Consider the following 13857-nt stretch of genomic DNA (forward strand, 5'->3'; position numbering starts at 1 on the left):
GATGAAGATCAAACAAAGACAAATGGCGATCTCGCCTAGCGCGCTTATAATGACATGTTGAAACGATTATATGGTTTTATACTTATGAGGTCATGTCTAGCAGCTTGCTTCCACGTCTAGCTAAAAATGAGTTTAAAAATGTACGAGACGATTCGTTCTTCGAATGAAAAATGCTATGTTCTCTATCGCTTGACAGATGGATTCTTTCTTGAAACAGCTCCTGATCCTATCTTTGGGGCATTAGCACAAGGTGGCTGATGCCTTTCCCACCCTGAACACCAATAGAAAATCCACTAGCGTCGAACGAGAACCTTCAGCTCACCGTTTTCCATGACAAAATAACTGCAAATATCCTCTGCTCGCCGCTGAAAGAAACCATTTAAATCATGCCAATGTGGCACATATTTTCACCATAGCCAACGTGTTTATACACTTGTCCATTCACTCATTGGAACTCATAGAGCATACATTGATATGAGCAGGTCAATATTTCATTGGCATCTCATTCTGGGCCGAATTCGTTCAATAGAATTCGATAAATTTCTATCTGTCATTGGAAGAATTCTAGAGACCGAGAATTCAAAGATCAGAACTATTTACAAGAGTGAGAAGGGGAAGAGCATGAGCCAGACGGTGTGACAAGCGTGGTGAGGTCATGTTGGTCTTCGAAGCATCTCCAATTCGGCGGAAAATCTTCAGAGTACACGTATATTCCTTCGCATAAGGCGAGAGGAGACCTTGCGAATGAGGTGCTGCACGCCTATGGGGTAGAGCAGCTTGAATCGAAGACAACGCGTTATACGTTCGCTCTGCGGACCGTTTATAGCATAACGTCTTGTAGTGAGTACTGTACAATTTGTGCCAAAGAAACATCGGCTCTGTAGCTGACCAAGGAGGTAAATTTTTAGCAAATGAAGATGGGAATGGCATGTAGCGCTCGCGCGTGCACATGGACAGACGCATCCTTTGCCATCAGAACTGCAACTCTTTCAATTGAGGGCAAAGCAAGAGCCAGCCTTGCTGTGGGGGTATCACTGTAAATCTCTAATAAAAATCGCCGGTCGTATCCATCCAATTCCAAGCAGATCAAGCAGAGATCTCCTTGAGCAGGGTTTCCAAAATCCTGATTGTGCTTCTCACTCCGGCCAGCATGTTTTCGTCTGGACCAAGCCCGTCCTCGATCTTGGCGTGTGCAAAATCAATCAACTTCACTGCGTGCACTTTGGGCAGATCTTCTTCTTCGTCGTCATCATACTCCTCTCCCTCGTCGTCGTCTCCTTCTCCCTCCTCATTCGACTCGTTGGTTTTGCGCTTAGGCACTGGAGCATTCGTGATGGCGTCAAGCGCTCTCTGAAATGCCTCAGGGTTTCCCTCATACACGAACAACAGTGATGAAGAGTACATTCTGCTCTCCTTGGACTGCAATATCTGCTCTATATCCCTGAGCTCCGACAAAAAATTCCACAATACGATGCGCGCGTGGTCCTCAGTAATGCCCGCGGACGGCACGAGAAAGTATTCTTTGAAGCCCTGAAGTACATTATCCGCCGTGAAGGTGCGCCCGTAGAATTTGTTGTAGCTCTTATGGTTGGTTTCCTTATCTATCGACCAATGCTGGCTCTTGACTTCCCGGTCCCCACTCACAACGTCCTCCAACCTCTCCACTCCGGGAGCTGGCGGCACCGGTTTCGCCTCTCCTTGCCATACGCGCATGCCTGCGATGCGAAAGCCCAAACTACCACTTGTTGTCTCGCTGGCGACTTTGTCTAGTCGTGCCCGCTTCTCCGGCTTGGCGGCCTCGTCCCACAAGCGCGCCCCGAGTTTCAGGTCTAATATGTTGGGCTGCGTAAACCCAGCGGATACGTTCTCAAGGACAATGTGCAGATCTGTGTCAAGCTTTTTACCCTTCAAGGGACCTGGATCCGCAAGACTAAGAGTAGCTGCTGTGCCTGAAGTGGAGGACGAAGAGGCAGGTGTGCTTTGGACCTCGGACGCACTAGGTGAGATTTCTGAAGGTGGAATCGACGTTGAAGGTGCGTGGGTAGCTGGAAGATTGATGACATGGGCCTCAATCACATCTGTATTCGCTTGAGGTGTTCCAGATGCACTGTTTGCAGGAAGAGATACCGCAGCTGGTCTTCGATCACCGAATTGCAGCGTGCCCATGAATCTGGGGAGGTAGAAGGCGAGTTCCGGATGCGAAGCGTTGACGACTTCGTAAAAGGCGACTTCAGCGGGCGTACATGGTTTAATCACCAGGTCGCCACTGGCATCGGAGAGCACTCCCTCACTGTCAATCCGGTCAGCCTGCTCAGTCCATTGCCCGAATCAGAAGGATGTAGAGCGACAAATACGTACTGGCCGGCCGCGGCGCCAGCAAAGGACGCTAACGTGGTGGGATCGATGTGTCTGCTAGTCATAGTAAGGAACGAATATGTGAGGCAGCAGTAGAGATGGAAGAGAGGAAGAGAAATGAAAATGAAAGGAGCGTGTCAGTTGTACCAGAGAGTCATTGGGGGTCTGTACAGTCCACATCACGCCCGGCATGCACAAACTTGTCAACCTTTCTGGCGGAATGTCGTCAGGGACAGGGATCAGGGACCTTCTTGGCGGCGGAGCGGAATTGGAGGACCGGAAGAGGACCCAACTTTGATCCAGAAATTGCGCTCACAGCCAGCTCGCGACACGTCTGTTGAAGGCCTTACGTTTCCTCGTCGTTGCTTGACGTGGCCGTGGCCGTGTTTCACTCCTCCCGACTATCGTTGTGCTCCGTGAATGACTCGCCGTCCGCTGTGCTGACCGTCCCTTTGCTTCTTCGATTAATGTCCAAGCTGTGAAGAAAACCATCGTATTCCTTCCATGCTGCGGTACCAGTCAAGTACCCAAATCAAGCCATGATAGGATCCTGCCGTAAGAAGACTTACCGGATGAGATGTTTGTCGGACGCTGGCAAGTTGTACTCGTTCCGAACGATACCCATGTGGCTTAGGAAAGTCATGGAAAAAGAGACCCATCGCCGGGCCAAAACGAACAGCGCAAAGCGATGAAATGTCAAGCTATAAATTGCCTTCAGAATGATGGTTGGGTGTTGTCCTGATACACATTGTTTGGTCTGAACGAAGTTACCTGATCAGCTTTTCAAAGGTTTTGGTTATCAACTCAGCCGTGACAAACCGTCTTTTTCTGTACAAGTCTTCGACTTCTCGTACTCTCAACACTGTGCAACTCAAACTATTCCCTCAACTACCTTCCTTCACTTTGCAAGAGACCGTGTTAGTCGCCGCACTTAGATCATCTTGAGCTGGGTCGTTGCACAACATGGACCCACTCAACAGCCAGCTGATCGCAACGCTGGCACCAAATGAACCCGTCTCCAAGAGAGAGCCGCACCCACAGGCCAATAAGATACGTGAGAAGGCATGACACACACTGTCTGATCTGTTGCACATGGCGACTAACACGATATCCAGGTCCATTGGTGGTTCTCGGATCAAAATCTGCACAAGGACATTGCTATGTGTAACCACCTGCACTCCAAGGGCCCAAACTCAGCCGTGAATGTCGGCAAGCTCAAGCCTAGACTGAATATTGTGTGCGATCCCAAACCATCAACATGGCAAATCATGCATGCGCTGCAAGATTCCGAAGTTGTTGATATCGTCGACAAGGACCATATTCGTAGAAAGGTGCCCTTTGTTTATGACAGTGACAATGACAATGGAACATGGAGAAAAGATGGCGCAGAGCACAGGGATGTTGCCGATAGAGGATGGAAAATGGTTTTGGTTCCTGCACCCCCTGGAATAGTGGCTGGAACATTCAAGGTATGTTTATTCGATTATATTCAAGGCAAAGGCGCTGATGTCGTTACAGAAGAGTGCTGGTACAGGGTTTGAGGAGTATTTTGCAGACTCACCTATGACAGCGAAGGAATACGACGAAGAGTGTGAACTTTATGATGAGTAAGACTCCGCCAAAATTGTATCATACAGAGAGCTCTAATTTATCTAATTCTAGAACAAATGATGCGCCAAGGCAATCTACCTTGCACTCTTTATTCAGTTAGTGTCAAACTAATCCATCATAGCCGCATAGGATTCGCTATCGAGCGCTTTATTGGCCGTCGCAAGTTTACTCAGCAGTACCAGAAATGTTTTGGCGACTTCCTTCAATACGGCGGTGTCTATCCAGCAAGCCGCATCGGCCAGGGTGAAAGCAAGAAGCAGATCAAGGCTAATGAGGAGATAAGCAAGCATGATAAACTCGAGTTGTGCGCAAGTTACGACGTCGATTGGGTCGACAAACTCGATGACTCTAAATGGGTTATTGACTTTGCGGGCGTAGTAAAGGCATACTTGTGTGTTATTCCCCCCGTGAAATGTGATCTGTAAAGTTCTTATGCTAACTATGGATAATCTTAGGTCGACTTATTTCGCTGAGGACCTTGATGATGAAACCCCTCGTAATGAGGTGAAGATAGACAATCAGTGCAATGTGCTCACCAGCTTTTACAACTATCTGCTTTACCACAATGTCTGTCCGGAGTACAAAGAAGATATTCTTGCAGCACGTAGCGTTAGCGAGGAAGCACGCCAGCAGCTGAAGACCATCAGCAGACTATCTAATCACTTTCCTTCTCCGTTCAACAAGGCTTGCTCTGTACTCTTCGGTGGCGAGTGGCAATCTGTTTTCGGTTACGATGTGTCGTGGGCACAGTACAGCGAGGATTGGGATCAAAATATGCCATATTTTGAGGCTAGGGTCATCGTAGGTGCTGGATTCACGGCATTAGCTGAAGACACACTATTCAACGTAGCATTTCCAGAGATAGGAACCGATCCAGGCCCTTTGTCCGGCTTAAAATTCACGGATAAGCGAATCGCCACTTTGGACGTTGTCGACATCGAACGTGCCACCGACGAGACTCGCAAGTTTTACGAAACATCTGGTTTAAATGCCAAACAAGTCCATGCAGCACCCATCGGTAAATTGATCTGTAATTACTGGCACCTACCTATGGAAGAAGAATGGGACAGCGTGCACAGCCTCCTTCCTGAGATCGAATGCAACGCAACATACACATTCTGGCTTGAGGACTACATTTTAGAAGACTGCTTTATCGGCATGAAGATGCGGGCATCTATTCAAAGACTCGGAGCGAAGGACGAATTTCGCGACAAAGTTGACGCAATCTGGATTTTGGACTCGATTTCAAGGATATACTGCTCGTTTGCTACGTTCCTGACGAATGAACTCTGTAGGAAGAAGTTTAAAGGGATAGAATGGACTGATGAAGTTGCGTTGCTGGGTTGTGCGCACAAAGAGGCGGAGAAGGCGAGACTAGTATGGGCGGAGATGAAGGAAAGAATGGATAAAGAGAGTCAAAGTGATGGCGACGGTAACGAAGATGCCAGGAACCACTTGATCATCTAGCACCTAATTCTATTCGACATGGTAACAGAGTCTGGAGAAGGAATATTTGTCATGTAACTGAGGGACTAAAATTCTTTCACTACTAGAAGACTGACAGCCGACCCATCAGTTCGGTTATACTGCGCTGTTGGTCGAGTCGTTTTGCGACTATTCTTGCTTCCCGTCTACACATCTCAAGTAAATGGCATTGCTCCCCCAGATCCCCTTCATCCACCAATCCAATACGTCATCCACTGTGTAATCGCTTTCCGGATGAGTCAGGTCCCCTTTCCCGAATAACGCTGCGTAGCCGCTCCAAGTCATGGTCCAGATAAAATCCTTTAGCACGTTCGCTTCTGGGTCGAGGCCTAAGTTCTCTACCGTGCAGAACGCATTTAAGGTATGATTGAGGCTGTTCAAGATCTGAAGACGTTTATTGAGCGACGTAGGCCTGGGGCAATTCACTGAGACAGTGTAGTTCGTCGCCAACAGGTTCGGTTTGGTCTCGCAAGAAATGGTACATTCCGGTTCTGTCTCATCTCTACTCGAGATTGTAGGAACTGACAACAACGATGGGCTTCTCGCTTCCTTTGAGAAGATGGCGGTTGTACGACTCGGCTGTAATGCTGAGAGGAATATGGTGAAGCTCTTGAAAAAATGCATCGTTGACGAAGGTGTCTTAAGAAGCCTGTTCTAGGTATGTGCCCGTTCTTATCGGGAGTTAGCCTCTAAAACGTAAGAAGACCCAAAGAAAGATATGGTTAATTTTCAAGGCCCAGCGCAAGCTTCAATTCTTTAAATAGTGTCATCTCTCTTCAATCATGGTTGGAATCTTGGTTTTGGTTTCGCGAATCCATGGATCAGTCCTTCACGTTTGGTAACTTTGCAAGGCTGACTCTTGATCCATGCCTCCACATTCTCCACATTATTGCTCGTTTCGGCACATCTTCCCGAGTAAGACTTCGCAAACCGGCTGAATGAAGAATATGTACTCATCTATGCCTTCCATACTCGATTCATCAGCGTTCGAACATCAATCACTCGGCATTGGTGCCTTCCTTTTACTCTTAAATTATTTTTCCTTCTATGTGATGGAAAGGTTTATATTCTCTTCTTCATTGAGATAAATAATCCTGTACAAGGGGAAAGGAGACTTAAATGTATGCCTTTAATGGTTCCCGATTCACAAAGAACAGGAAAGATTAGCTCTCAGATAGTTGGTCAGATTGCTTTCGGATAACTCCAGTCCATGATCCCTATGGGTTTATTCATTTCTGGTGGCATGAGATAAAGGGTAAGCCAGTAGAGTGGATGTCTATCATTTGAGCTATTCGGCTTGTCTCGCGATCGCAATTTCTTTAGGATGCAGTAGCTTGTCATAACAACTGCCTAATAGCGATTAGGCTCGAATCAAGACTTCTATGTCTTAAATATCGATCTGCAAATATTGAAGAACAATGCTATGGACCTCACTCCGAATCAGTCATGAAACGTATGGTCTATAAACACCACGATTACATCAAGTCCATGTTACCATCTTCCATCTGCTTGTTTCGCTGCTAAAGTTCGTAATTAGAAGCCAAGATTCTATCTTTTGTAGTAAATGCTTCTCTTCTCCCAGCTCAGAGGCTCGAATATTGTCAGTTGTAAGACAGGCGAATTTCGCGCGTGAGAAACCTGAGCCTGTGATTGGCAGAGGCCTTGGATCGTGGGCAGGTAGTTTTTCAAGTGGTCAATCTCAAAAATTGATCCTGGACGAATAACGCCGGTTAAGTTATTATCATCATTTTATTCCCAAAGAAAAGCTAAGTGTCAACGAGGCAGACTCTTGATGAATCTGCTGCACTTGAAGGTCATCCAATGTTCCATCTGGAGAGCTGCGCACTATGGAAAATGCCGACTTGCACCCGGTCGTGCCAGCAAAACGGAGTGAAGAAAGACCTAAGATTACAATTTCGGAAACAGATATGTAATATGAATTGAGACGCACACACGCTCGACGTACCCGTCAAATGTTCGGCCGCAACCATTGCGGAACGTGTAACGGAGGCGCAGAATCTAGGTCGCGGCGATGACCTCACAGTCAGGGCAACTTGTGCAGTTCGCTAACGAACGAGTCTTAGTGCCAAGTGAGCTTCGCAATGCTTATCGTACCGTCGTAAGGCTTGACATTGGCTAGCGCCGCTGCGCTGCAGGTTCTGATCAATGACAGTATAGCCAGTTGCGTGGTTTACGCAGACCAGCGCGGTTTTAGACTAGCATGTGCTGCGCGCATGATCTCATGCATAACTCTACCGTCAACTCAGCTGGATCTGTCATGTCTAGACTTCTCGACGAAAAGAACTCCACCGCGGGGGATAAAAAGCTTGCAATTTGCTCTGGCATAAATAGGGCCAGGCTTGCTGTTACGACTATCAAAATTTCCAAAGACGCTCACATTCCACTCGAATCTCTGTGTACCTTTGCAGACAACAAAAAACAAATCAACAAACGAAAATGTCCAACTTCTTTCAACAGGCTGAGGGTGCGCTCGAGAACTTCTCGCAGCAAGGCGGAAACAACATGGGTAACGACAACAATCAAGACCGCAACCAACAAGATCAGAACCAGGACCAGAACTACAACGATCAGAGCTACCAGGACCAAAACCAAAACTACAACGATCAGGGTAACTCGCAGTACCAGAACCAGCAGCAGAGCTCCAACAACTCTGGCGGCAGCTTCTTCAAGGGCGCCGAACAGGCTGGAGAAGATGGCCTCATCAATACCGGTGCGTCCTGCCGTCGTTCAAGTCCAAAGCTTGTGAGACACGACTAACGTTTGTGACTTAGAGTTGAACAACTTCATGAACAAGGAGGGCGTTCCATCTGGCGCAGACGGCGCCGTCGACGCGTTCGTGGACAAGGAAGCGAATCAGTATCTTGGAGGTAACAACAACTTTTGAGAAAGACACAATGGATCTGAGAGCATGGATGGCCGTTTCGGCAGGTCCCCTCTGGATTCTCGCTGGACTCTCATAGATCAGGCGGTTTTCGGGCGTTGCACGGAGCCTGTTCTACGAGGGAGGGGGGGAAGCACGTCATGGCAGACTTTATGACAGATGGCCGGACTTTCATAGCTAGGAAGAAATGTATTCTTTTTCCAAATCATCCACCAGCGACTCCACGCTTCTTTTTTGCGCCGAGGACAAATTGCAGAATCAAAACGTGCAGTTCGCTCGCTCTCGAACACTTCGCGCATGCTGTCTTTTATTTTTTGCATCATGGGGCCTCCCTGATTCGAACGTGACTGATGATCACGCTCGAGGAACTTACCCTTCCCCCCTCCCCCTTCCCAAGAAATCCGAAGGCGCCCCGTTTCTTGCCTCGTCAAGTGACTACGAGTTCTACATATTCTTTTTGTCGAGCCTGGCGACGTGGGCACCTTCGTTCTCGACAACAGAACTGAATCAAACAAGGCCACCGCACTACACAGGGCTTCTATCCGGTGCGCTTCGTCCACAGGAGCGACTGGACGGATCCATGTGCTCTGTTTTTCCTGATCAGAGGTCTGTCGATTTAGCTGAAGGACGTATCAAGAGGTTTGCGCCCCACGGTTCCCTGGAGCTGGTCGAAAGAGCTTGGATAGGACAGCAGGCTGGACGCGAACAAGGGGGGCGGAACGAGTACATACGTGTCGAAGCCTTGCTCTGCCGATCCCGCATGTGCGATGAAGGAGAGCGATTCGGCTCGAGGTCGGGTGACCGCTAGAGCCTTGCGGGAAGGACTTTTGGGAGGACTACCTGTCCGAACCTCTTCGTATTTTGAGCTTCGACCGAAACAAACATAGAGTGAGGACTACCTCGAACAGAGGTTCCCTGGTCGCAAAAGCGTTTTCACCGAATTTCTGGTCTCAGCTCGAACGCCCGGTCCATGTCTCCTTGGCAAATCTGGGTGGGCTGTGTGAAGTGCGATTTGTGGCTACGCGCGGTGTTGTGCTTCGTCGCTGCCATCGCTACCACGCTTGCACCCCTCGTAGGTGTCACGATGGATGACCATCACACGATTCACGAGGGAGCTAGATTAGAAGAGAAAGCTTGTTGCGGCTACGCTTACCGTTCATGAACGAGGCCATGGCACGCTCACGCAAAAGTGGCTCAGGTCATGAAGAAGTCATGTTCACATTATGTATTCGCTTGACAAGAATGGTAGTCGTATGTACAAAGATAACTTGCCCCCCAAGCGTGTTAATCAAGAGCGTCTTTGCTCGTTCTAAAACCTGCCCTTGGACTGCCACTTCGACTTAACCGCTCCCTGCTCTCTGTCCTGCTCACAACGCCTTGGACGCCAAAAGGTTTGATTCCCAGCCCGAGGCCTTTTCCGGGCGAGGCTAGACCACCTACACCGCCCTCCATGGTTGGCGTGGCCCAACCTGGCACCTTCGCTGCCCTCGAGCTCGTTGCGCCGACGCTCCCCTCGTCATCACTGTCGTCGTCGTACGTCCCGTCGCCCAGCTCAAATTCGCCTGCCGCCTCGGGATCGTCGCGCATTACGCGATCGTACTTGCCGAGCCGGCCTCCCAGTAGCGGTGAGCCTTTGCCGAGACCGAGGATACGGCGCGTCTTAGAGATGAGAGTCGCGCGACGCTCGCGGCCACAGAGTAGGAAGACGAGGAAGACGAGGATCAACATGAAGAGCAGGAAACCCGGTATGCGGCGAGGGGAATCGCGGAACAGGGCTTCATGCCAGTCAACCTCTTCTCCTTCCACAGTCGAAGGGAAGTCCGTCTCATCGGAAAACCCGTGATCTGTAAGATCATCAGGAAGATTAAAGGAACTGCCGCCCGGCTGCTGGAAGTCCTTCGGCAACGCAACACCAGGTATATTGCTTCCAAAGCCCACAGGCAGGTCGTCGTGGGAGGGCGGAATCTGCGACGCGGCGTACAAGACCATCTTGCCGAGCGTCCACGACACCTCGGTGCCTTCGATCTTGTCGACTGCCTGAAACGGGTCTAGAAAGCCCTTACTTTTCGCCCCTTCAATAAGCTGCTTTGTCGTCTCATTTCGTCCACTGCCCCCCTTCGCCATCTCAAGCCCGACTCTTGGGACCCCAATGCCTTCGTGCAGCATGTTGATCAGCCAAGAGGCTTTGAAACACACTTCCTCGGCCGTCTTCTCGTCTACCTTCTTCCCCCATTTGTGCTTCTCCACGCCCGCCACGATGTCCTCCCACGGCTGGCTGCAGAACGCATTGATGCGTGTCTGATACGTGTGGAAGTCGTATGCCTTGTTGTCGTGATCCATCTCGAATATGGAATGCGTTGTGTGCCAGTACTCGGACACGCCAACAAAGTGGTTGACTTCAAAATCGATGGCCGGCACGTGCGTTCCACCGAGCAGGCAAGGATTGTCGTTGCACGGTTTGTCTTTCTCGAGCAATGGGTACGTCTGTCGGATACATTCGTCGAACTTGCCCGTGCCCAGTAGATGAGGCTCGTGACCGGCCTCCTCTGGAGATCCAGGGACGATCGGCGTGCCTGCCAACGTAGCCTTCAGTCCCGTCGGCAGACACGGGTCCGGAAGCTCCTTTGCCTGAGGCCCCACCGACTCTTTGAGCGCGTCCACGTATCTCCGCCTGGCTTCGTTTGCTCCAAACCCCAACCATGTCGTTACGAAGACTCTATGCTCTTGAGGCGATCCATCCAGCGTCCGCAGCCGTAACAGCGTTAGATCGTTTGCATGCTTCTCCGCCTCCGTCGCATTAGGGGCAAACGCTATCTGCGCGCTCGCGCCGCCCATGTCCAGAAAGCCGTAGGTGTGATGGCCCTTGCCGTGATCGTGATCTTGGGGGTAGTCGAAACCGCCCAAGAGGTAGTTCGCAGCAACCCATCCATACAGCCCCTCTGTAGCTCCGGGAATGACTTGTATGTGGAGATCGCAGTCGGGCACCTGGAAATTGGTGTTCGTTTGCACGTAAGTGCATATGGAATCTAGTACAGCTGTGCGCTGGTGGTCCGGCAGCAGGCGCATGCCGGCCGTGGCGAGAAGGAAAAACGGGGTGTGTTCAACCTCACTTTTGGGTACGTGCTTGAGCGCATGGTCGATTAGAGGTTGAAGATGGTCTTCTCCGACGCGTTCTGGTTTGTCGCCAAAGGTCGACACGCCTACGGTGCGCCTCGTCAGCGAGCTTGATCGCAAGCTCCAATCGTCTGTCGCCTTGCTCCCAACGTACCAGGATGCGTCTTTTTAGTCCAAGATTTGTGCGTGATCAACTCTGGTAATGTCTTGAGCTCGCCCTCGACGGCGTCTGCTCGCGCCCGGGCAGCATTGAGCCACTTGTAAACGTAGACGCGTGTCCCCTCGACTGTGCGTTAGTGTCCACGGCTTCCTCCAAGTCGCACCTGTATGACGCTCACCGATGAGCCAGCATCAAGAATGACACCATATCGCCCTGTATCACACCCAGATTGTCAGCAGCCAGCCCCACAACAACAGCTCGCGGGGGTGGTCCGAAGGGGACAACGTACACTTTCCCATGATGGTCGCGCGAGCGGAATTAGATAAGGGCAAAAGGAGAGAATTACAAAGACGATAGGAGAGTATCTAGAGCGCGACCGAAGAAGAGAAACGAGGGGCTGTCGCAAGCATCGACTGGAAGGCGAATGCGATGAGAACCGGCGCGGGCGAGGGACGAAAAAGTTGAGTGATGGGGGACCAGAGATAGGGAAAAGGTTACGACGCCGATTGTCGATCCGCGCCGCGTACGCTTGGGCAAGGGAATGCGAGTCTGGGTGGCGCCGAGCGGGCGAGCTAATTTTAGCGAGGACGCCACTGGCGCACTTCTAGAAACAGACGAACAAGATCGAAATCGCCGCCGCGAGCAAAAGTCTCGGCTGTATGACTTTTCTGCTGGCACGGCGGTGCGATGGTCCACCGTGCTGGCAGCGAAGGACACGCCACGGGTATGCGCACGTCCGCTGTGCTGCCGCTCCACGACAAAGACGGCCGCGCTCTCGCTTCCGCCTTGTCGTGCCTCACGCTCACCAAACAGATCGTCGTCCCCGCATGCGACATTGCCTTGCCCCGTTGCGGAACTTCCCAGCTGGTCGCCCGGCAACGTTGCGTTGGTGGGACGGCGGGCAACGAGAGAGGACATGCTAGATCCCAGACGCGATACAACGTCGGTGTTTTGCCGTCCACGGCGGCACAGCTTCATGTGCGCCAGGCGCTGCAACAGGATTCTTCGCGCTCGATGGCCAAAGGTAAAACCCCACGCTCTATGTATGTACACATCAGATCTACCTTCTACCTCGGGGGGGCATCATGTCCCAGGCGACGCAACGTGCCAGACGGCCACGCTCCGGAGACGCTCAACGTCGCGATCGCCAACACGTCCTCGCTCTGCCCGGCAGCCGACCTTAGTCCTCGAGCAGAAATCTCAAAAACGCCTGTGCGACAATGAGCCCGTCGTCTTTGTCCTGCAGTCTCTGCATCGCATCGGTGTACATGTCCTCCGTAAAGACGCCTTCCCGGTACCTTCCCGTGATGATCTCCTCCTCGATCTCCCTCGTGAACTCCGGGTGGCCTTGCACTGTGATGAAGCTCTTGGCCTTGTACATGCCTTGGTTGTCGCATATCGCGGTCGAGGCAAGCTGTTCCACGCCGGGCGGGATGCCGTAGACTTCGTCCTTGTGCATTTGCCAGATGGACTGGCGCGTTTTCACCCCAGTTAGCCACGAACTGACATCGCAAGCGAGGCAAGAGAACAGATGGGCGATGGGAGTCGACCTACCAGGTTGTCCACTTTGAAGAGCTCCTTGCCTTTTGCCGACAGCTCGATGGGCACGACGGATAGTTCCCAGCCCTTTGTGCCGCGGTCGACGCGCTGGCCCAAGGCTCGTGCGATGATCTGGTGTCCAAAGCACACGCCTATCGCCCGCACGCGCTCGTGATCCAGCACGCTCTTCGTAAACGCAACCAGCTTCTGGATCCACGGCGTGTCGGCGAACGAGTCATGCTCTGCGCAGTTTACGATTGTCAGCCACGCAAACGGCTCTTCTTCCGTCACGATGCTCGACCGCGGTGCGCAACAGCACCAGGTGCGGGCAGAGGTGGAAGCGACGTACTTGAGCCTGTGATGAGGATCGCATCTATGTCGTCCAGATTCGGGTACTGCTCCTCTTCGACCTTGTACATGCTCAGTTCGATACCTTCGCTGGCACTTAGGCCGGGATGGCCAAGGTCTTCGGCGCCCCGCTCAAGCATCTGCTTGAAAACACCGCCATATCCCCCGTACTTTGCCTGGGTCTGGGCTCGTGGTGTATCGCACTCAAGGATGGCAATTCGCAACGGCGGGCTGGGCATGGCTCTCCAGACAATGTTTTCAAAAAGAAAATGATGCAAAGGCAAGCTTTGGTCGAAGAGTCGGAAACTCTCGAGCCTGCACACACCACTGGTCTTTATTCGGT

General features: G+C 51.3%; 5 protein-coding genes across 7 annotated transcripts; 2 read left to right on the forward strand and 3 right to left on the reverse strand.

Moving 5' to 3' along the window:
* Positions 1-512: 512 nt before the first annotated feature.
* Positions 513-2569, reverse strand: PV09_09097 (uncharacterized protein). Its single transcript, XM_016363089.1, has 2 exons — positions 2359-2569; positions 513-2290 (listed from the first exon to the last, which is right to left on the reverse strand). The coding sequence occupies exons 1-2, from the start codon at positions 2418-2420 to the stop codon at positions 1087-1089; spliced, it is 1266 nt and encodes a 421-aa protein (XP_016209103.1). The 5' UTR covers positions 2421-2569; the 3' UTR covers positions 513-1086.
* Positions 2570-3468: 899 nt separating this feature from the next.
* PV09_09098 (uncharacterized protein) lies at positions 3469-5433 on the forward strand (the record flags this gene model as incomplete). The annotated part of the gene is made up of 4 exons (XM_016363090.1): positions 3469-3824; positions 3874-3962; positions 4018-4357; positions 4422-5433. Exons 2-4 carry the CDS (start codon positions 3956-3958, stop codon positions 5431-5433), a joined length of 1359 nt encoding a protein of 452 aa, XP_016209104.1. The 5' UTR covers positions 3469-3824; positions 3874-3955.
* Positions 5434-7908: 2475 nt separating this feature from the next.
* Positions 7909-8356, forward strand: PV09_09099 (uncharacterized protein; the record flags this gene model as incomplete). The annotated part of the gene is made up of 2 exons (XM_016363091.1): positions 7909-8182; positions 8244-8356. 2 exons carry the CDS (start codon positions 7909-7911, stop codon positions 8354-8356), a joined length of 387 nt encoding a protein of 128 aa, XP_016209105.1.
* A 1196-nt stretch (positions 8357-9552) lies between these two features.
* Positions 9553-12240, reverse strand: PV09_09100. Of its 3 annotated transcripts, XM_016363092.1 has the most exons (4): positions 11917-12240; positions 11806-11840; positions 11622-11748; positions 9553-11553 (listed from the first exon to the last, which is right to left on the reverse strand). In XM_016363092.1, exons 1-4 carry the CDS (start codon positions 11924-11926, stop codon positions 9638-9640), a joined length of 2088 nt encoding a protein of 695 aa, XP_016209106.1. In that variant the 5' UTR covers positions 11927-12240; the 3' UTR covers positions 9553-9637. The 3 variants fall into 3 exon arrangements, with proteins under 3 accessions (XP_016209106.1, XP_016209108.1, XP_016209107.1); XM_016363094.1 differs by having other exon boundaries at positions 9553-11748; XM_016363093.1 differs by having other exon boundaries at positions 9553-11840.
* Positions 12229-13857, reverse strand: PV09_09101 (uncharacterized protein). The gene is made up of 3 exons (XM_016363095.1): positions 13516-13857; positions 13182-13408; positions 12229-13098 (listed from the first exon to the last, which is right to left on the reverse strand). Exons 1-3 carry the CDS (start codon positions 13751-13753, stop codon positions 12808-12810), a joined length of 756 nt encoding a protein of 251 aa, XP_016209109.1. The 5' UTR covers positions 13754-13857; the 3' UTR covers positions 12229-12807.

This window comes from Verruconis gallopava, assembly GCF_000836295.1.
Source record: "Verruconis gallopava strain CBS 43764 unplaced genomic scaffold supercont1.53, whole genome shotgun sequence".
NCBI classification, from domain to species: Eukaryota; Fungi; Ascomycota; class Dothideomycetes; order Venturiales; family Sympoventuriaceae; genus Verruconis; species Verruconis gallopava.

Excerpts from the sequence above, each read along its gene's own strand:
- PV09_09097 (XM_016363089.1), bottom strand. The coding sequence starts at position 2,420 with ATGACTAGCAGACACATCGATCCCACCACGTTAGCGTCCTTTGCTGGC. Across the intron at positions 2,291-2,358 it reads GCTGGCGCCGCGGCCGGCCA|TGAGGGAGTGCTCTCCGATG; the intron begins GTACGTATTTGT and ends CCGGATTGACAG.
- PV09_09100 (XM_016363092.1), bottom strand. Across the intron at positions 11,749-11,805 it reads TTCTTGATGCTGGCTCATCG|GGGACACGCGTCTACGTTTA; the intron begins GTGAGCGTCATA and ends CGCACAGTCGAG. Across the intron at positions 11,554-11,621 it reads GACTAAAAAGACGCATCCTG|GCGTGTCGACCTTTGGCGAC; the intron begins GTACGTTGGGAG and ends GGCGCACCGTAG.
- PV09_09101 (XM_016363095.1), bottom strand. The coding sequence starts at position 13,753 with ATGCCCAGCCCGCCGTTGCGAATTGCCATCCTTGAGTGCGATACACCA. Across the intron at positions 13,409-13,515 it reads GATCCTCATCACAGGCTCAA|AGCATGACTCGTTCGCCGAC; the intron begins GTACGTCGCTTC and ends TAAACTGCGCAG. Across the intron at positions 13,099-13,181 it reads TCTTCAAAGTGGACAACCTG|TCCATCTGGCAAATGCACAA; the intron begins GTAGGTCGACTC and ends AAAACGCGCCAG.